The sequence below is a fragment of the Patagioenas fasciata genome, chromosome 15, assembly GCF_037038585.1.
Source record: "Patagioenas fasciata isolate bPatFas1 chromosome 15, bPatFas1.hap1, whole genome shotgun sequence".
Taxonomy (NCBI): Eukaryota; Metazoa; Chordata; class Aves; order Columbiformes; family Columbidae; genus Patagioenas; species Patagioenas fasciata.
The window spans coordinates 17,682,094-17,702,702 of record NC_092534.1 but is presented as its reverse complement, the minus strand read 5'-3'; the positions used below and the strand labels follow the sequence as shown (position 1 = coordinate 17,702,702).

The 20,609-nt window shown below is 40.7% G+C and overlaps 1 protein-coding gene and 1 long non-coding RNA gene across 9 annotated transcripts in view; one reads left to right on the top strand and one right to left on the bottom strand.

Annotated features, from left to right (window-relative positions):
- The window catches only part of OTOA (otoancorin), a 37,898-nt gene that overhangs the window by 15,960 nt on the left and 1,329 nt on the right, over positions 1-20,609 (top strand). For 4 of the 7 annotated variants that reach the window (XM_071815103.1, XM_065851120.2, XM_071815101.1 and 1 more), the window contains 13 exons: positions 569-624; positions 987-1,104; positions 1,611-1,684; positions 3,071-3,206; positions 4,580-4,770; positions 5,673-5,766; positions 6,925-7,054; positions 10,636-10,823; positions 14,897-15,052; positions 16,472-16,614; positions 16,972-17,108; positions 18,023-18,120; positions 20,010-20,202. In XM_071815103.1, the coding sequence (XP_071671204.1) occupies positions 569-624; positions 987-1,104; positions 1,611-1,684; positions 3,071-3,206; positions 4,580-4,770; positions 5,673-5,766; positions 6,925-7,054; positions 10,636-10,823; positions 14,897-15,052; positions 16,472-16,614; positions 16,972-17,108; positions 18,023-18,120; positions 20,010-20,202 (1,714 nt within the window). Of the gene's footprint in view, positions 1-568; positions 625-986; positions 1,105-1,610; positions 1,685-3,070; positions 3,207-4,579; positions 4,771-5,672; positions 5,767-6,924; positions 7,055-10,635; positions 10,824-14,896; positions 16,615-16,971; positions 17,109-18,022; positions 18,121-20,009; positions 20,203-20,609 lie in introns of those variants that run through there. The other 3 variants (XR_011741446.1, XR_011741445.1, XM_071815104.1) reach the window with 3 other exon arrangements.
- The window catches only part of LOC136108906 (uncharacterized), a 19,849-nt gene continuing 9,520 nt past the window's right edge, over positions 10,281-20,609 (bottom strand). For both annotated transcript variants that reach the window (XR_010652427.2, XR_011741447.1), the window contains exon 3: positions 10,281-12,509. This is a non-coding gene — a long non-coding RNA (uncharacterized lncRNA). The remainder of the gene's footprint in view (positions 12,510-20,609) is intronic.

Below are 20,609 nucleotides of genomic sequence, written 5' to 3'. Positions count from 1 at the left end.
ACTGCACTTTAGTAGGATGGAACAATAGGGAAAGTGTTGTAATACATATGTGTTCAAGGAACATATGGAAAAGGAAGGAACTGCCCCAAATATATCTTGCAGAAACAACTAGAGGTCACTTAGAGTTTAGGCACCATTATGAGACAATGTTGCAGAAAGGGAAGCATTAATATGCTGAGTTTAAAAGTCTTCAAGATTCTGCCACTTTTTTTTTCTTTCCAGTACTGTAGATTCCATGTTTGCATGTACAGTCAGTCCTTTGGCTCTGTCCAGAGGGATGCAAGGTTGGACTAATTGATCTCTAGAAGTCCCTTCAAACCTAAATTATTCTGTGATCATATGCCATGAACATGTTTAACATCATCTTGTAGGAACAGTCAGTGGTGTCTTGTCTTGGGAAGAAGAAATTCAGTACTGGATGCCAAACCTTTTGGTTGGCCAAACTGGAGCACAGAAATGCCTTCAGAGTACGTAAGAGAGTCAAGCACACAAAAACCTTCCAGTAGTTATTGCATCTTGCACCTGAATTACCTAAGCCTGACATTAAATATGGTGGGTTTCATTTCAGGCTTTGTACCTGTATGAGCTACTGTCTAAGAAAAACTATCCTGTTGAGCTTCTAAGGTATGGATAATGGTGTCTCTTGAAATGGGGTTGAAGTCTGGTTTTGTGATGAGAGTGTCTCTGAGGTAGACATAGACACTCTGTGGTTATTTTGTATTTATGTTTATTCTTTCCTTGGTACCACAGGATAATTCACCTCCCTTATTAAAAAGGGTCTCCAAATGCAAAATCAGGATCAAAGCACTGCAGAGGTTTTCAGTCAATATTTTTCAATTTGATACATTTTTACTTTCAATAGTCTTTCAGTTACAAGAAATGGAAAAGAGGGGGTCAAGAAACTGTATCTTAGGACATGGTTATGGGGAGGAAGGGCTAGATCCTGCTTAAATATTCGAAAGATTGAACTTTGCTTTTCCTCTCAGCGCAGGACAGCTTGTGAAAGGAATAACTTGTCAACTCATTGAAAGTATGGGCACAGACATTTTTTTGAACAGTTTTAGATTCTTTGAAAACAACCTTCACCTGCTTTCTCCGTATCAGGTAAAACAAAAAAAAAGAGACTTTGTGTTTATAAACATACTACCCAATATGTAAACTGTGGGTAGATTAGAGTTTGGTTAATTTTATTCTCATTTTTTCCAAAATCTTATATTTGTAAACTTGTCTGTTAACATATTTCATTTAAATCTTTTATGTGTGAATTTGTCTGTTATCATACTTCATTTTGATAATTTCTTTTGTCTCTACAAATTCTCAGAAATTCCTACAGTCCTTTTAACTTGCTAATTCATGAGTGACCTGGTTGGGCATACACATAAGTTTCAAAAATATACAAATGCTCTCATGCACGCAAATATAGGATGTTTCATCTCTGATGTCTACAGAAAGAAAACTCTAAACTACTTTTAGAAAACCAAAGAAACATACTCGCTGAAGATGATATGCAGAGTTTTATATCTAATAATTTATAAGATCTAACAAACCATATTTTAATTCTTCCTCAAAATTTCTGAATGCATAAGGTTTTAATTTTTTCTTGCTTTTAGGTTAATTGTTTGGCTTGGAAGTTTTGGAAAGTCTCTAATGCATCTATTCCTCCCTTCCTCTTATCAGTGCTTCCGTAAGTTACATCTTGCTACATCTTAAGTTACTGCTTTGTAGCAGTGCATTCAGAATAGCCTTTCTGATCACTTTTTTAATAACCTCTTCAGTCCTAAGAAAACTGCTGGTTCAAACAAATGGTGATTTATAAAAAGTGGTTGCTGACTGTAGGCAAAATCTGTGTCAAGAGCTCAGTGCGCAGACTGAATTACAGGGCAGTGGTGTGTTGCTGCTTATACTGTTGCCGATGTCTGCTAAAATAAGTAAGTTAATTAATTGAGCTTTCTTGAATATAATTGTTTAGAATCACGAAACCAACTTCAATGCAGTTTATGCTGGATTTTTTTCTTTGCTTCCCTGCTCATCCCCCCCTTTCCCTAGATTGTGAGACTTGGTTTCCTTATTTGTTTGGGGGTTTTTTGAGGGTAGAAATGTAGGACAAAGCCATTGGATAGCACCCAAGCATACTGCTCTGTAAGGTTAAAAACATTTTAGTGTAATTAAAGACATCTTGGTAAGTTAGCAAAACTTCACATGGTGTAAATAGCCAAGTAATATTCAGTGACAGCTTTTTCTCCTCAGGAAAAAAAAAATTGTACCACTTGTTAATTCCCCTTTTTCTTTATTTCTTTATTCCCACACATTTAAAGGGGTAAAAGGAAATGAGCACTATTATTTCCCTGGAATTTTTTAATTGAAAAAAAGTAAGGAAAAAAAAAAAAGGATTACGTTTGAAAAAGCATTACTGTATTTAAAAACAATAAAATAATAACAGACTTTAATACAAGGCTTTTTTCAAACAGCAGCACCAAGCTATTTGGCCAGAAGCTGCATAGTGTGTTCAGGGCCATCAGAAGTCACTGGTGCTCCTGCCTGCAAACCCTGTGCGGCTGGGTGTGCACAGCTTTGGGATGTGGCTTTATTTGCAAAGGCTGTCGGCCACTCTGGCTGGAGAAGAGCATCATTTTGTTTAATTCGGCAGCCTTTCTTGGACTTTGATAAGAAGGAAGCCTACTCTAAAATTACTTTTTGTCCTTAACCCACCTACCACATCTTAATTCATCAGAGAATTATTCCTGACAAAAGGGAGAAAGAAGTTTCTGAAGTGTAGACAGTATTGTTTCATATGGTGTTAAAACATCTCAAAGAAGTTTACTCTGCTTGTAGCAAGTTATAACCCTTAGCCATTTTTTGAAGTGAAGTTCAAGTACCGGTGAACTGGAAGAAAATACTTCAGTTCAAGTAAGGTGTGGGTTAATTGCAACTTTTCTGGTCTGGCAGGTTTATAATTTTTCAAGTCCAAGCTTGTCTCTAAATTTTTCCATCATCACAGATCTTATGGGTGTGGTTATGGGTGTATGAAGGCTGGGCTTACATTTTGAGAGCACTGGAATTCTTTCTGCAGGGTTGAGTACCTGGAGTACGTTTCAGGCCCTTCGTGTGTCCCTTTCATTGAAAGTCTGGGGAAGACTGACATGGACCTTTTGAATCCAAGCCTTCACAAAAAGAACGCTGTCCTGCAAAAAGTGCAGGAGTGCTTGGTAGGTGCGGCTAGGAGGGGTCAGCAGTGGAGGGGGAGCTGTAAAAAAAGTAATCTGTAATTAGCCACTGACAATTCCAAATTAAGTGAGAGTGGCTGATCAGTTTTCTTTCCCTTTGTTGTCATGTGGTGCATCATAAAGTTATCCTGCCTACTGTGCTCTCTGGTCCACATGCACACGTTCATGGTCTGTTCCATACAGACAGCAACCTGAGACACAGGCTCTCGTGCTGTGTGTTTGTGCAGTGAACCCACAACTGATGGGCTCTGAGAGCCCAGAATGCAATAGCACAGTTTCTGATTTCTTCATCATCACAAGAACAGCTTAGGCTGTCACCTGGCTCAGAGAAGCTCTGGGTGCCAAGGCACCAGGCCACCTGCTGTAGCTGACCTGCTTTGAGCAGGGGAAGGACCGGACGACCTCCAGAGGTCCCTTCCAAACTCAGCCGTTCTGGGGTTCTGTTTGTGCATATCACTGTACTTCATTTCACACAGTGACGTCAGTCACTATCTACATTAGTTCTGGACTTGCCCATCTGTATTCTTATGGGGGGTTTTGTGTGTTTTCTATTTTATTGTTACCTGCCTAAGGAAACCGTTTTGTAGTTTCCTTAACGATTTTCCTTGACTGCATTCATGTGATGAAGTGTTCTGAAGAAGTCCTAGAAGTGTCATTGCTGACCACAGTGAACTGGCCAGGACAGCCTGGAGCTGACCTGTTTGCACCTGGAGCTGTTCTCCCTTGCTCCAAGCAGTGCTGGTCCTGTAGAGCCATACATGGCACTGGAAGCTCCGTGGGAGAAGTGGTGCTACCAGGATTTTGTGACTTCTGCTGTCTGGGAACTGCAGCAGTCACCAGTTTTTAGGGGAAAATAGTTCTTTGTGTAGCTGTGAGTATTCATGTCTTTATACATACTAACCAGCCCTATAATTCCTGGCGTTTCAGCAGCTGCTGAAAAACCCACCAGAGGGTTGTGACAGCAAGAGCTTGTGGCCCTTTTGCCATGAGGGGCCACGTGAGGGCCCTTCTGCTAGGTAGAACTGTACCACCTCTGCAGGTGTTGGGTGGTCACCTGGATATGGAGATTGTGGCAGGAGATTTAGTTTAAATTATTTTTATGTGTGCTTCATTATGGAATAAAGAATACATTGAAAGTTCTGACAAGTGCTTATTAAATGTCACCAAATGCGTTGGTAGAAGCAAAAAGTATAAAGCAGTCTCAGCAGAAATTGTAGATGAAGTTGCCAGTGCAAACTATCGTGTCTTTGTTCCCTAAAGGCTCACAGAGCTTAAATGTGTTGTGATGCAGTTGAGTGATACAGGGCAAGAGCCAAGGTTAGCTCTGCCAACAAGGTAAATGCTTCTTGTTTCAGAATGGCTCCGTTGCTGATGAATATGATGTTGACCTACTTGGAAATCTAATCTGCCTCTTACCTCCAGCCTTTCTACATGGCAGCATGTCCCTGAAGGCAATGGCAACAGCCCTTCATCAATTCAAACTCTGCCGACAGCTCCGCCATGAGCAGAAGACTGAAATTAAATATAAACTCCTTGAGTTATATGGGTAAGGTATTAGATATACCATCCTGCTTATGCTGATGGTTAAGCCATGCAAATACTAACCGCTCGCTGTGCCCAGGTAGAGCTGCAATGAAAACAACACAAAGCAGCTTCTGTCACTGGCCAAGCTTGGGGTCTCCGTCCACTAGAATGACTTTTCTGTTTTGTGTGTAACATCATAACTGTGGAACAAAATACAACCCCAGGGACACCCTGCATGACTTAAGTCCTGGAGAAAAAGGAGAGAAAATGTAATGTTTGTGGAGGGGCAGGCAAACAGACTCTCTGGCATGGCAAGAGAAAGGGCGTTACAGGCAAAGAGTGGCATGAGAATACACAGAACGGGAAAATTGAAGGGAGATAGTGTGCTGGTGTGAGAAGAGAAATAAAGAAGCCTGCAAGCACCTGTGGCAGTGGGAGAGAGCTAGAGGAGAAGCAGAGGGGTATAAGGTTCAATCATCTGAAGCAACGAAGTGGACAGCGTGTTAGATGACATTAATGACCCAGATCAGGAGGCTGGTTTGAACAACACTGCTGTATCAGTCATGCAAAAAAACAAAGCTGTCTTCTATCTGGCAAGAATATGCCATTCTTCTCTTGCATTGTCTCTTAGACGTATCTTGTACTTGAAAAGGGGGACTGAACACATAGTTTCCAACCATCCCTTCAGCCTAACACCAATTAAAAACAGCCCCTATACACCTGAGTATAGTGAGAATTCCACTGATGCCCTGTGTATCACAGAGAAATGAGAAAATGCAGACTGATATTAATAAGCATGAATCATCACATTGGCATAGGAGTCTCTGTGTTTCCTGTATGATATCGTGTAAGAAATACTCTGAAGTTTTAGTAGAATTTTGACTACATTCTTCCTCAGTAAAATTTTCCAAAATATTTCTTCAGCTCCCCAAAGAACTGGACAGCTGAAACAACTTTAGATGTTGGACCATTTGTAGCTCTGCTGTCAAAAAGGGAATTAGATGTCCTTGCTGAAAAGGTATGTTTTTATTAGAATTCATAAATTTGCAGATGATGTTAGCATTTGGATTTGCAAATGTCGTAATGCAGTCTAAATTATGTAAGCCAAATGCTAAACTAGGTAAATAATTCTCTTGACACAGAACCATGTGTTAATGTTTTGCATATTCTTGACTCCACCAAAATTTCTGAGATGACTTCTTGAAAGTAATGGTATTGTAAATTATTAATATCAGTGTAAATTATTTGCATGCATACAATGAGAGTTGTACATTGTCATGTAGGGAAATGGTACATTTACGGTAACACATACTCAAACATTTTTAGTACTTTATACCTTGCGGTGTTGTTTCCTCCATTCCCCTGCCTTCCATCCATAAAAGTTATGTTTCTTATCCTGTTAACAATGGGATCATACTGATCAAATTAGAATTTACTCATGTGGCCCTTTGCCCGAAGGCCAGCATAGCACACGTAACAACTGATGGCCTCAGCGTTGCATTTTGGAGTTTCTTTGCCGTCTTCAGTTCTTATAATCTTACCATTTTTATCTATAGTAAAATATACTGGAATGAGGAGTTCATTCCTCAGCAGAAATATGTGAGCACAGTCAGCAACTTTTCCTCAGGACATAATGCTTATAACTGACCAAATAGAATAGGACTAATAGAACTCCAGCTGAAAGGAACGTGACTAGCAGGGTGGAGGAGAGAGGTCCAAAAAGCCTAAAATAGGTGAACAGGTTGAAGTTATTTCTCATAAATTAATTGCATCCCTATCCTCAATTCTTACCTGGCAAATTTAAGACAAACAAAATTAATTACTTTCCGCACCGCACATAATAAAATGGTGGAACTCATTGCTACTGGAGGGTCTGGACGCAGGCTCCAATCAGGCGGTGCTCAGGTGTTGCCAGTAGCTGAGAGGGCATACGAGAGGGAGAATCACTCAGAATTTGCTTTGTTTGGAATTTTTATTCCCCTTAAACGTAGGCTGTTAACCTTTCAGTACCAGCCAATTTATTCTCCTCTTCTGAAACATTTGCACAAGTAGGAAGGAGGCTGAGTTGTTATTAACCCCTACTTTGCGGAGGTCTGCACAAGTCTTTCTCTGCAAATTCCTTTGTTTCAAAAGGGAGAAAGAAATCTTACTCATTCATTCTTTCTTTCTTTTGAAGTTCCCAGATATCATTTTACAAATAGGAAAGACAATTGGACCGATTTCTTCAGCTGAAGAGCTTCTATCAGCTGTATTTGAATCTGTCTCCAATGTGGCTGCCAACATGGAATCATCTCTCACCACACCTGGTCAGTGTTTCACCTGGTATTTCTGCAAAATGCCACATTTACAATGGTGTCATTTTGGGCCATGATGGTGCAATTCAAACAGACTTTTTGTTTCACCTTGTCATTAAATGCATTCTGAGAAGCCAGATGATAAAAAGTAAAGCACTGAGAACTCAAAGAGGTTCGGACTTTTAGCAGCAACAGTGTGAGTCTTCGTTCTGTTGCCTGTAGTAGTCTCATGCATTGACTAATTTCTGAAGCACTTAATTTCATTACAGGGTTATGTAGTTAAGCATCTCCTGGAATGCTCCTGAATGCACAAAGGGGAAAAAAATGAATTATTTGAATTTTAGAGGGCTTTGTGGTTGGGTGGTTTTTTTTGTTTTTGTTTGGGCTTTTTGTTTGTTTGTTTGTTTTGTTGTTGATTCTTACTTTCCTGTGTAATGTAAGTGAAAAGCATTGAATCAAAGAGCCATGAAAGTGATAAGTTACTGTTGTGCCAGAAGGTAGAGAATCCTTTGCCAAATGTAAGCATATGCAGACTCGGCTGCTCTCAAGTCAAACGTTAGAGGCAGTGTATTTTGTCTGTCCAAATGGACCAAGCTTGTTATAATCTAAGAGGTATTTCAGTTAGCAACCAAACTCATCTATTAGAATATCTGGTGACAAATGGATCATTTTCTTTGCGTAAGGTACATACTTTGACTATATTCTAATATTACAATGACTGTGTGCTTCCTCTTACTTGAAATTTGCCCAGGAAGCATTTTTAAGGTATGCCATCCTGTGCCATGGAAAACAGCCCTGCTGTGGGGGAGGCTTTTGAGAGCACTATTGGGATTTCAGACCCCCAACAATTTCAAGGAGTTTGGTACTGTCTGCCTTTATGTCTTTGAAAATCTCCCCATTGGTTCTCTGACTTACAAAATACAGTTCCAAGCTCTCAGCAAGCCCTGAGCCACCATGGAAATCCACCTGCTTGTATAACAGCAACTCTTAATGACCGTGTGTCTCTGGGAATGAATTTGTTGCTGATAATGCTGTATTCATATACAGAGAGAGACAGAGGGTGTTCTACGGAGTTGTATTTTTGCATAGCCTGAAAAAAAATGACCTCTATTGATCAGAGGAGTCATTACACGATTATCGTGTTTTTAAAAAGCAGAATCGAGCTGATGGAATAGCAGAGTATTAGTCCATCTGTATGCATTAAATTCAGTGTTCCTCAAACAAGTAAACCATCAGATCATAAATCATATTTCTTTAGGTGTGGGCCACAGGACTAAATGTTCAGCATCAGGTATTTCAGTATGCTTATGTCCTTACATGTGCTTTTTTAGGCCTCTGGATCCCAACAATATGAATCCCAAAGACTTCTCTAATCAGACTAACTCATGTCCCATGCAGTTGCAGAGCTGTCTCATCTGCATTGCAAAACTGATATAAAACCTGCCAGTGAAGCCAGTGATCTCGGTCAAAGGATACCTTGGATCCAAGGCTGTCGGAGGCTGTTGGTGTTTCATTTGGGGTGCAAGAGCTCAACTAGAGGGGAATCTGGGAAGTGAAAAACTGAAGGATTGTTTGTGCCAGTCCAAGAAATACTTCTGCAGTCCAAGTGTGGTATTGAAGTTATGTTACCAAACATAATCTTATCAACTCCGCACAACTAATGAAAAAAAAAATGAAGTTTTATGGCTGATTTGTAAATCACTAGAAATTCGGTGTTATGGAAATAGCTCTAGAATAACACGAATGCTCTTCATGCTACCATCCTGCTATTTTATATCTCCCACAGTCCAGTCGTGAGCTAATATTAATAACAGTAACAATTACCAGTGACAGAGTTGTAGCATCTGTCTTCCTCAAGCTAGAAACAAGAGTTGTGGTGCTTTAGGCAAGAGGGAACATGTGACGCAGAACTCGGGAACCGCGTCTGAGATGCTGCCAGAAATCAGCGGTAGTGCTGGAAAAAGAATTCAGGTTGTTTTCCTCAAGTACTGAGATGTTATAATATATTTTATATATAATATGTTCTTCATCAAACTAAATGTGATTATATAGCAAAAGAAAGAGTGAAGTAGCATCAGATACAGGAAGCAAAGCCAGGAGTCTGATTAGTATTTTCCTCTGTAATTGAGCCAATGTATCTGGTGTGTTAAAAATAACAAAATAAATGTTTTCTCCAAACCCACAAAATATGAGGTTGTCATGACCCGGGGAAGGGAACTGCATTGCGTCTGGATGGGCAGTATTTACATGATCAAAGCTGACGTTTTGCAGCAGGGGCAAGGGAAACAATGCAGCTTCACGAGAGGGCGGTGTAAAGGGAGAGCAGAGCATCAGCTGGTACAGGGGAAGCTGAACAACGTTTTCGTTTGCTCAACAGATTCAATCTTTTCAGTGTTCTACCCGCTGCTGCAGCTTCCTTTGATGCAAATAAATCCCTCCTCTGCCTCCTTTCAAAGTACAAATCTACTTTATAGATCCTCGTTTTAATTTATTTATGTGGGGGAGCTTAGCTCAGGCACAGCATCTGTGAAATTCTTGCTTTTTATTGGTAATGACCATATCTGAAGACATGTAAGGATTATTTGGTATAGATAATTATTAAATAAGGTTTTCCTAAATTAGTGACAGGAGAGAGAGCAGTAAGCAACCACATTAGGATTCTAAGTTCTGCTTTCCATCAATATTAGAGGCAGATCATGCCAACAAAGACCAGGATTTGTTAAAACACACAATAGAAACTGTCTCATTTGATCATGCATAGGGCCAGAACCTGACCGTGAAGAAAATGTTTTAAATGGAGTTTGTGTGTGCAAACAGTTCTGTTGTTAAGTGAACAGCCGTCTCTACATCCTGACATTTTAACAACACGATTGACATAAAGAACAAGCACTGTGCTTTTCTGACACATCCAGCTTCTGTCTTCACCTTGCTTAAATGTCAGGCAAGTCTTACAAGACACACATCTTTGTCAGGGTATTTCAGAGTGAAAGAACCTGTCATGTCTGTTACTTTCCTTTTGAACTGGATTCACATATGTGCTGTTTGAATGTGGAGAAGTTTCTTCTGCTGCAACATTTTTTTGTGAACAATGACATAGCTATATGGAGATTTCCACTGAGGTCATCCCAAAGATTTGCACTTCATTCTTAAGCAGGACTCTCAGTGAATGGTGGTTTTACCTCAGAATAAGCCCTAACCTGAGTTTTGATGCCTTTAGGGAATTCAACTTGAAAGAAACTTGTAAGATATTGGTTAATTTTATTGCACACATCCAGATTTCTGTTTTATTGTGGCATGCAATATTATAACTGTTCTGAAATATATGTCTGCTCCTCTTTTCTTTTCCAGCATGCAGTGCCTTTGCAGGACAAAGAATATAACAAATTTCTTGCAAGTTAGGCAAGTTCTAGTTTTATATCCACAATGTTAACAATGTAAATATTTAAAGAAATCACTTAATTGCAAGATAATTAATTTATCAGCATTTTATCTACGGCAGTTAATTCATCATCTGTCACCCTCTTAAATCTCTGTTTTGCTTTGAATTTTTTTCATTCTCGAAGAAAACGCTTGCTATTTGACTTTTTTTCCAGATTGCCTGGGAACCAGAGCTCCTTCTTCAAATGAAATTATTAAATTAGCAGAAGCAAATGTCTTTTGGTCAGTTCAGGAACTGAAATGCATGGATGCAGGGACTTTTGACAAAAATGTGGAACTTCTTGGGACTGTCTCAAGTTTTAACAGCTCCCAGCTTATTGCCTTGAAGGAAAAAGCCAAGCAGGTAACTATCCTGTCTGTGAAGAAAAATTAAGTCCATAATTTGATTTACTGTTATTGAACTATGCAGTTCTAAAATACCTGTGCTATGGCAGTGTGATTACTGCTGCAAGAATATTTATTGTTTATTGGAGAAATAATGTGAGCTGGTGATAGAAGACTGTTGCCCTTGCTTTAGAGTCAATGGGCAAGTTGTTCTGAGCTATTGGCAGCTGAAAAACTTAAGTGCTTTGACTTCTGAATTGCTTTTCAGTTACGTGCTTCTCACTTTCGTTTCCCAAATGAAAAATCAGCAAGCAGAACTATAGGCTGTTGATTGGCCTGCTGAGAGTTAAGCTCAGAGTATTAAACTGTCTAGATCAATGTTAAATATAGTTTACAGTGGTGTAAAAACCAGGCAGACTGAAAGAGACTTACTAGCTGAATAACGCTTATTCTCCCACCTTCTTGTCACAGCCAGGGACAAACCCATCCATGGGAAAGTTTAGGGAGTGAAAAAACCCACACACATTTAGTCTGGCTTTACTAGGATGCTATTGGTGAGTGCAAGTTCTGGAAACACAGCAGAGAGATGGCTTCTGTCTTTGCTGGGCTGTAGATTCATGGGCAGGAACCAGGCTGCAGTCTCAGCTCTTGTCACCACTCCTGCAGCACCACTGTCACCTCTGTCTTTCAGAGCGCAGCAGTGCAGCTCCCCTTGAGCTCCTCAGAGAGGCCTCTGTGCTGTGCTCAGCCCCTGTGTGACGCCCAGGCTGCAGCAGTGGTGTGGGAGGCTGGGACTAAAACTTCTCCCTGCTGGCGCTGCAGCGCAGGCTCTGTGCCAGAGTGCCCCGGGCAGAGCGCTGTGCTGAGCAGAGCACCAGCACAGTGCCTGGGTTCCCGGCAGTGCTGCCTTGGCCAGCTGTGGGCTGGGACAGAAGTCAGACCTCACTCCATCCCTGTTGCTGGTATCGCACTCCTCTGTGGGCGTGACCTCTTGCTGCTTTGTGGTTTCCTGCACTGCTTGGGAACAGCTGGTGTCCCAAACTTACTTTCTTTCAGCAAGGAAAAGCCTTAGGGTGCAGTCAGACAAGTTGTTTTGGTTGCAGAAAACCCAGAGGAGAAGAGGTTACTGTCCCCAGCTTGTCTTCAGCTTCTTGTCACCAGCAACTGCTGGAGGTTATCTGCTCTCTGCTTCCATCTCTGCATGGCTAGCTACTCTAATCCTGTTCTGTCAAAATGATCCGATGTTTTAAAAGTCCTTTTTAGGTTCCATCAGGTCATTTTGACAGAATGAGGTTAGGAACCATCTACAAGTGCAGTTGGCTGCACGAGTAGTACGAGTAGCACAAGTGGAGATCCTTGGAGATGTGAGGGCTGTGACCTCCGGAGGAAAGTGGGATCAGGGGACAAGGTGCGCCTTAAATCAGCAGCTGCAGCCAAAGTAGTGGAGATGACCGTGACTTTTGGGTAGATAAGCCAACAGTGCAGATTTTAGCAGTGAAGTTCAGCTTCTAAAACTCCTGAACTGCAGGTGCTCAAACAGAAGCGGCACTGACCGGATTTTCAAAAGCAGATGGTAAGCAATTCTGTGCAATTCTGTTTCCACTGTCTTACTGCAGTAGGACATAATCAGGTGCATTCTTCCCCAGACAGCTTCCCTCTGCCGGCACACAGACATGGGTAGGAAGAGGGGAAAAAAAGTGTGATCCTAGAAGAAAATAAAAACAATGCTTATCTGAAATAGTGGGAACTAAATATTTTACATCAGGGCAACATAATGATTCGTGATGTCTGTTGTCGAGAAATTGCCAACAAAGTTAATACACTCAAATCCCAGCTATATTCAGTTCAAAGATAGACAGATCTGTAGTGCACTCAATGAAAGTGTATTCTGTGAGTGTTTGTAAGACAAATTGCTGCTAGACAAAGCCAGACTTCCTAGATATTAATTTGAACGTGAAGCAGGAGAAATCAGGCAGTACAGGCAAAGCACTTAGAAATTATGTGCATGAGATGCTGTTATGTTATTAACTAAAGGGCATCTTTGATTAAAGGTTTCATTAAGCCAGCTTTAATTTATCCTAATTGATTGATTTCCCCTAAAAGAAACTGCGTACTAGTCATGGTCCCAAACTAATTCAAAAAGTCTAGTTATCGGATTGTGTCTTAATGAAAGTAAGAAGCTTAGCTCACTTGTAAATGGAAGGTCTCCAAGCTCTGCGGTAGTAACAGATATATGGATCTGTGATTTCTAGGTGAATGAGGACAAAGGAGATTTCAGTTTCATGTGTCGTGTTATTTATATCGTTATGTCAGTGATTTCATCCAGCATTGTCAGATAATACTATTTATGAAATCCTTCAAATTCTGTAGTTTGTGACCTAGATCAGGAAATAGACACATGATATTTTTAACTGCATGTGTTTCATGTAGCTCTTAAGCTGAAGAATTAAGAGCTTTAAAATTGAGCTAATACTTTTCACTATCTATTTTCTTTTGAAAAGATAGAAATTTCCCAAGTTTAGACCCTTTTTCTGTTTCTTTATGACACTGTAAAACCAACGTAAAAGATCCAGTGGAATCTCAGTCAGGAGGTACAGGTCCAGCAAAGCTTCTCTTAAGCAAGTCCTTAAACCGAGGGTCATTGTCAAGAAGAGCAGCTCCGCAGTCCGGAGGCTGCTCTGTGTTGGGTATGTGTGGTGCTATGAACAGCAGATAGTCTGCAGCTCTGTGTAAGGAGTATCTTACTCCAGAGATCTGGCCCCTTTTCTTCATTTGATGCAGATGGTGCAGCTTCAGAGGTACCTGAAGATGCAAAGACTATTTAGTAGGCAACTGCAGAGATATTTTGTCAGCAAGTCATTGCCAGCTTTGATCTAATTAAAAAAAAAAAAAAAAGCCAAAAACCAAACAAAAACCAACAAACAAAACCCAGTTAAAATTGCAGCTGTCCTGAAAATGCAATAAATATTTCCGTGAATCAGACAGCATGGATTATCAACTTAGCCTGGGACTGGGCTTTTAGTTTATTTTTCTATGTAGAGTTAGCAGCATGTACTGGAAAGCTGTAATGCACTGACTGACATCAAGCAAAGTTGCTGGAGTACATGAGACTGTTAAAGGAAGCTTTTCTTTTCTTTTTTTGAAATATATGCCTGTGTTGGTCAGGGCACTTCCCCCAGCCAAAACCCAGTGTCTTGTTTCTGTAATGACAATTGGCCACATCCTGAGAGATGCTGACCACTGACTACTGTCTTCTGTTGTTTCTAACTAAATGTAATTGACAGTTCCAGCCTCTGCAAATTCAGCTCTTGATGGACTTTCATTATTCCTTATTCAGGCAGACCTTTTTCCAAAATCAAAGTTTTCTTAGGGCTGGTCTGTGACAGCTTTAGAATCACTGTAACTACATCACAGATAAAGTGAAAAGCACTGAAGCTTGTCAGTTGAAAGACGTCGGTACTGGTACAGAAGAGCCCCTGCTTACTACTTCGTTTTTACAGAGCTTGACAGATTTAACTGTATCTGAACCAAGACATTAAAACTAGTTTTTTGTTTTTAATATTGTATGCACATAAAACTAGACATCAGAACTTTAGGAATTGGCTATTTGTCTGTATTACTCAGTTCTCTACTTTGATTTCTGCTTTATTTGTCCATGACTGAGCCAGAATGACTGGTTGCAAAAGCAATTTAAAGCCACTCCACTGGAGCGTTTGCAGTTGGTGTGGTAGCCGGGGTAGTCCAGGTGCTGCTTTCAAGGTAGCAGCGTGACAGTGTGGGTCTCAGCACAGACTCGCATTTTTATTGGTTTTAGTGGTACTTGCTCTTACAGCAACACTTTCAGCAGTCCCTGCACTGACTTAGCAACAAACTCAAGCTGTAGAAGTTACAGCAATTTTAGAAAAACTAACCGTTATTGGTGTAGAACCTTGAAAGCCTAAGTAGAACAATACCTAAGCTCTGCCTTTTGTGTGCAGAGAGGCACTCTTCAGGTACTGGAACATTTAAAATTAAGGGGTTTGAGAATGGTTTGTATAGAGGAAGATTATAATGATCTAACAGACTCTGTACATTAATGGATCTCTTCTGAAGGTCTGGGGATCGCTGCCAGACTGGAAGAGTTATCATATTGTTTCCCTGGGTCACATTGCTCTGGCACTCACTGAACATGAAATTGAAGAGCTGGATTTGCATTCTATTGACACCATTTCTGTCCTTAGTCAGCAAACAGAATGGACTCTTACCCAGGTAAGTACGTTACCGAAGGTACTCCTGGTGAAAGGCTCTGGATTCACGTCCTTTGGGACTGAAATCCTGGAATCACCTAAGAAACAGACGCAGCAATCCTCGCTGCTCCCTGCTGCTGTTCTGCGGCTGGGACCCCGGTGAAAGCGGCAGGTAGGTCAGCACTGGTGTCTGCCTGGCCACTGGCTTCCCTGGGGAGGTGGCCAAGTAGACATCAAGCAACATTAGTTGTGGCAGGGACAAGAGTATTGTTTAGCAATTGCTCACTAAGTAGTAGAAAGCGGTCAGCCCCTCCTCTCACACTGGCCCCAGAACAGACACTAGTGTCTCCTCTATCAGCCCTTCCTAACCAGAAGTAATCACTGAAGAGGCACCGTGCCCCCAGCCCCAGCATCCATTGCCCTAGAGGCCTCAGTTAGTAGCAGACAGGCTCTTCTCATCTTCTTTTCCTTGAATAACTTCTAGTTCTGTCAGCGGGACATTCCTAGTAAGAGTTAAAAGCCTGTATTTGTATATGCAATTGGCAGTGTACTTCTGACTGTGTGACCCATCCCATCAGGGCTCTTCCACTGCACAGATGCTTGCATGGTTGCAGCCAGCTTTGGCAAAATATCACAAATCTGTTTAATAGGTTCTTGTTCTGAACAGCACCATCAGTAGGAAGCACTTGGGAGGGTTTTGTACAATAGTAGTTGGCTTTTGAGATTTCCTGCTGTAAGAATAGGTAGTTCAAAGAGATTCATCCTGCCTAACTTCAGTTGTCTAAAATTTAAGCAGCCAATTTGAGCTAGTCATTTGAGGCTCAGCATTGTGGATAGGTTAGGAAGTCTTGAAGGATGCTTGTTTCTGTCACTGTCTTTGAAGGATGCCTTGGCATCAGGTCTAAGTTAGGCACACAATTTTTAAGTGGTTAGTTTAGGATGAGCACCATCCTAAACAACTTAGGCTCACAAAGGCATTTTGGTACCAATATCCTACTCATATCTGAAAATGAATCCTAAACACAGGTCACTACCTATATATGACACTTAAATTAAACAGGACAGCCTGAGTATTACAAAAGCTAGAAGTTTCATATTGATCCCCTCGAGTAATTTATGTTTCCTTCTAGCAATTTAAATGTTAGGCACTTCAACACCCGTGTCTTCAGGTGAAGTGTTTCCTCGTGACCCAGCAGAAGAGGAACAGAGTACTCTCACCTTGCACCTGGGAAGTGGTTGTGTAACAGTGCCCTGTTTACATGTCACATAGAGGTGGTGACAGTGCTCTGCCTGAAAGCCATGGCAAAACTCCAGTGAATTACATTGGGAAGGCTGAGGTTTATATATGATCCATAGTTTCTGGTAAGATTTTGAGCCTCTAGTAACAAAACCTTCAATTATATTTACACTGTTCATGTATAATATCTTACTGCTTTTGTAGGCAAGATCTATTTTGCAAGGTTTTCTAGAAGACTCTGGCAAGACGGTCAGTACACTAAAAAGCTTTGATTTAGTTGGCTTAGGAGCTATTCTCTGTGCTCTGAACACCTCGGAAATCATGTCCATAAGGACTGCTGAATTCAGGTACTGCGTTTAATACTTAATGAAATATTTATTAGTGTCTCTGTTGATAGAATTTATTAAGGAATTTGTTTTCCTTCAAGATTTCAAGAGCCTAAAGGACACTTCCAATGCTTTTAGAAAGGCAACACTAGCTGTTTAAAATATATTCAATTTTAGATTTTATCTGCCATTTATATCCCACCATTTAAGTGTCATGTTGAGAAACTTTTTCTTTCTCAAAGCATTAAACATTTGTATATATATCTTCTAACTTGAAAAAGGGGTTTAATCTTCTTAGAGCAGACTGAGTATATTCCAGGCATATTTAATATTGTATGTAATTGCAGCATGCAACGTTAACCCTGTTGCCTTTTGCAGTGCTGCTGTTGCAAGAGTTGGCCTGTTGTTGTGTAGCACCCCTGTTCTGAGACAGTTTAAGAAGATAACAGAATCTGTGTTTGGTCCTGCTACCAGCTGGAACAGCTCTATTTTACAAGAGATTGGTACTATAGCAGGTAACAAAATTTGGACTTCAGATGGTGATGTTTCTGAAATGTTGTTATTAAGCATCAAGAGACAGGTTCACGTAGCGGTGCGTTTTGTAGACTGGCGAAAGACTTTTTTTTCCAGAGAGGAGTCACCTGCAGGGATGGACATCCAGCAGTTTCATTAGCACTAAGGAAAAGTTGTATTCTCTGTAAGGTTCTCTGAATCTGCTCAAACCGACTTTGGGGAGCACAGCCTGAAGTCATTTGGGTCCCATAAGTTGGAAAAGGTAAATCAAGGAGGGCAAAACCAACCAGGATTTCAGACCCCCTCACCATTTGTGAATGTGTCCCTATGGGATCAGAGCAGTGCTGCAGCTGAGCGAGCATCCTGCCGCTAGAACTGCAACAACGGGCTGCCCAGGGAAGGGCAGAAGAGCAGGGTCAGCCTGGAGTGGTTCTGCTCCAGAGTGCTCTCAGGGCCTTCCTGAGCCAGAGGTCACACACAGTTCTGTTCATGGTGATAACATTTAGCATCCCCGATGCCTGTGGCAATGACTCCACACTGTAAGTAGCTAATGGGTGAAGAAATAACTCGCATTGCGTGCTTGTGCTCCTTCATCTTGCATCAGAAGAGGCTGTGAACGAGCATTCCCTAATAACAGTTCTTATGATCTTATTGATTTTCATCATTGTCTCTTTTGTCTCTTTTCCAAGCTAAAGTAACTTGAGTACATTCCATACCAATGGTTAAGTTCAGGTGATTTGAAATGTTAGAATATAATGAAAGAAACAAAACAGCAAAAGAACCAGTATCTATCTCCATAATGCACTGGAGTAAACAATTTACTAGGTATTTTGTATAAATGCTTAAAATTTGTGTTAGCCTAAAAATAAATGTAATAAAAAGAATATTAACTGAGTTCTATTGCTATCTTTTTCAGGTGGCTTGAATGAGGATGAATTAAAAGCATTCGATAGAAACTTGATGCCTTATTTCCAGCCAAAAGGAATAAGATGTATACCTCCTGAAATTTTCCAAGTAAGAGTTTGATTACTGAAGAAGTAACCAAATTTCTATAATTTTTACTCTAGTATAAATAAGCTGCAGCACTGATTTATAGTTTGGTTCTGGGTTTCAGCAAGAATTTTTCGATGGTGTGTTAAGTGAGAGGCAGTCAAGAATCTGAAACATTAGCTTTCAGCTGTAGCATCTGAATTTGTGATGCTCATAAAATGTGCTAGACAAGGTTTATTTATTCTTCAGAATGTGTCCCAAGGAAAAAGTAAAGATCTAGGATCAGGAAACAGGGAATGGACTCTCTTTCTTCCAACATTCTGTTCAGATCTGAGTTTTCTTCTCTGTTTATTAATATTTTCAAGGATGCTATCAAAGCTACAAATTTCTCTGCTATGTGAGAGCTTTTTTATTATCCTAAAATCTGGCAACATTCTCCCGAGTTAGCTCTAAAAAACAGATTGTACAAGTAGATAGTGATCAGAAAGGAATCACATCTAATTATACCAGGCCCGAATGTGGACCAGAAATTAGAACATGGATCTTGAGATCATTGCCCCAGACGTATTTGACTCAGTGACAAGATTAATATCCTGCCTAGGTGGGTCTCTTTCAGATGCTCGGGCAAGCGGTTTACTTATGGACAGATGAGCTAAGCAGATAGTTAGCTGTGTCAGCTTCCGTAACGGAGAAAAACTCCTTGAACACTGACTGTTCTGCACAGGACCACTGGCAGTTGAGATGAGTTTGAAATGTCCTTAGTGAGACTATTTATTTGAAAAACAGCTGAAGACCTATGGCAGCTTGTAGAATGTCTTTCGAATAGCATACATTTTTGTTATTAAGAAATAGTAATGACACTACCAAATGTGCTTAAAAAAGAACAGGGCACCTTCTCAGGGGAGTTTTCTGTATATGAAAGATTCAAAGCAGATTTTGTTTTAACATGGGTTTTGTATAGCTTCATTTTAGGACTGTATGTTAATCAGATTTTGATTTGTGACAAATTACATTGTATTATGGACTTCAATTGAATTAGGAAGAGGCTCAATTCAAAATTTCTGGACCTGCAGTCATTTACATGGGTTTACTCAGTTTAAAACTGCACACCATTTAGCAGACTATGAAAAATTGGGAATTATTTGCTCCATTGTCTGACCTACCTGGAATGGGAATTTAGTCTCTTCAAAGTAGAACCCAATGCAGAATTGTTGCAGCAAAGAAGGCTTGTGTAGGAGGGCTAAAATTCTTGTGCCTGCAGAATATTAACTAAAACAAAGCAATCCAGCATGCCCAATACATGCAGGCTTTACAAACTGGTTAATTGCTATGTGATATAATATAATTACTGTAAGATTGTGATTACCATGTTTCATTTTCAAACACGAGTTTTAATATGACCAAGCTTGGAAGATTTTCAGTCTAAAAGAGAAAATTGAATAACGAGATTAAAGCATGAGTTTTTTCATCTCATTGGTCTACTGCTAACTCTAATCAAATGTCAAACATAGGTTCAAGTGAGGTTGCTTGGGAGCAGATGTAAGAGGAAATAAATGAGAACACAAGAGGATGTACAATGTCACCAGTCTTTGAACAAATCAGAAAATAAATTGCTGGAAGATTAAACGCCAGCAATATATTGAAGAAGTGTCCAATACAGTGTTGGCATAGAAAGCTTCTCAAGCTGTCAGATCCCAGCAGCAAAGAGAAGGGTGAAAGACAGCTGAGTGGTCAGTGAAGTAAATGAATGCAGAGGATTTTTTAAGCTCTGTTGAGCTCTTTTACAGCAACACAATGTTGAAGGCTACTTCCCCTCATTCCAAATGCCAAGGCAGTGCTGACTTCCGATTCCTTACCTGCCTTATATAATTGACAGCCTAAACCCATTTTTTTCTGGCTTTTATTCCTCCCAGGCATTGTCCCCAGAACAAATAGCAAACCTGGGCCCTGAAAATGCCGCCATGGTTACCAGGTCGCAGCGTGAGCATCTGAATGCATTGCAGCTCCAGAGCCTGCAGCTGGCGCTGGACGGAGCCAGGCCCAGCGCCCCAGGGACACAACACGGTGCGAGCGCTACCCAGGCGCTGCAGACCCCAGCTCTGAGCGGTGAGTAGGTCGGTCCCTCCTCCCGCTTGGAGGAGAAGGACATGCACTCCAGTGGGGTGTGCAGTCCCACAGCATCCACCAGAATCAGACCTGTATTTTGAATTTGTCAATTCTCTAAACAGCTTTTTAACTCATGCCTCAGATCATGTCTGACCAAGACAGCAAGGATGTTGTTGGATTTAGCCACAGCAAGAGATAATGAAGGTTGTCAGGTGGCATTAACAGCTATATGCTGCTAGTAGTGTTACACGATGCTAAGCACTAGCTTGTGTAAAATGTAGCCTGAAAGAGTGAGCTTTTCCTTCTCCTTCTTTCCTGTATTCTCTGCCTAAATTTAAGGCAGAGATCTCCACCTCTGGACTTTCAAACACAACCTTTATCTGCAGCAGAACCTTGTTTGCAGAGCT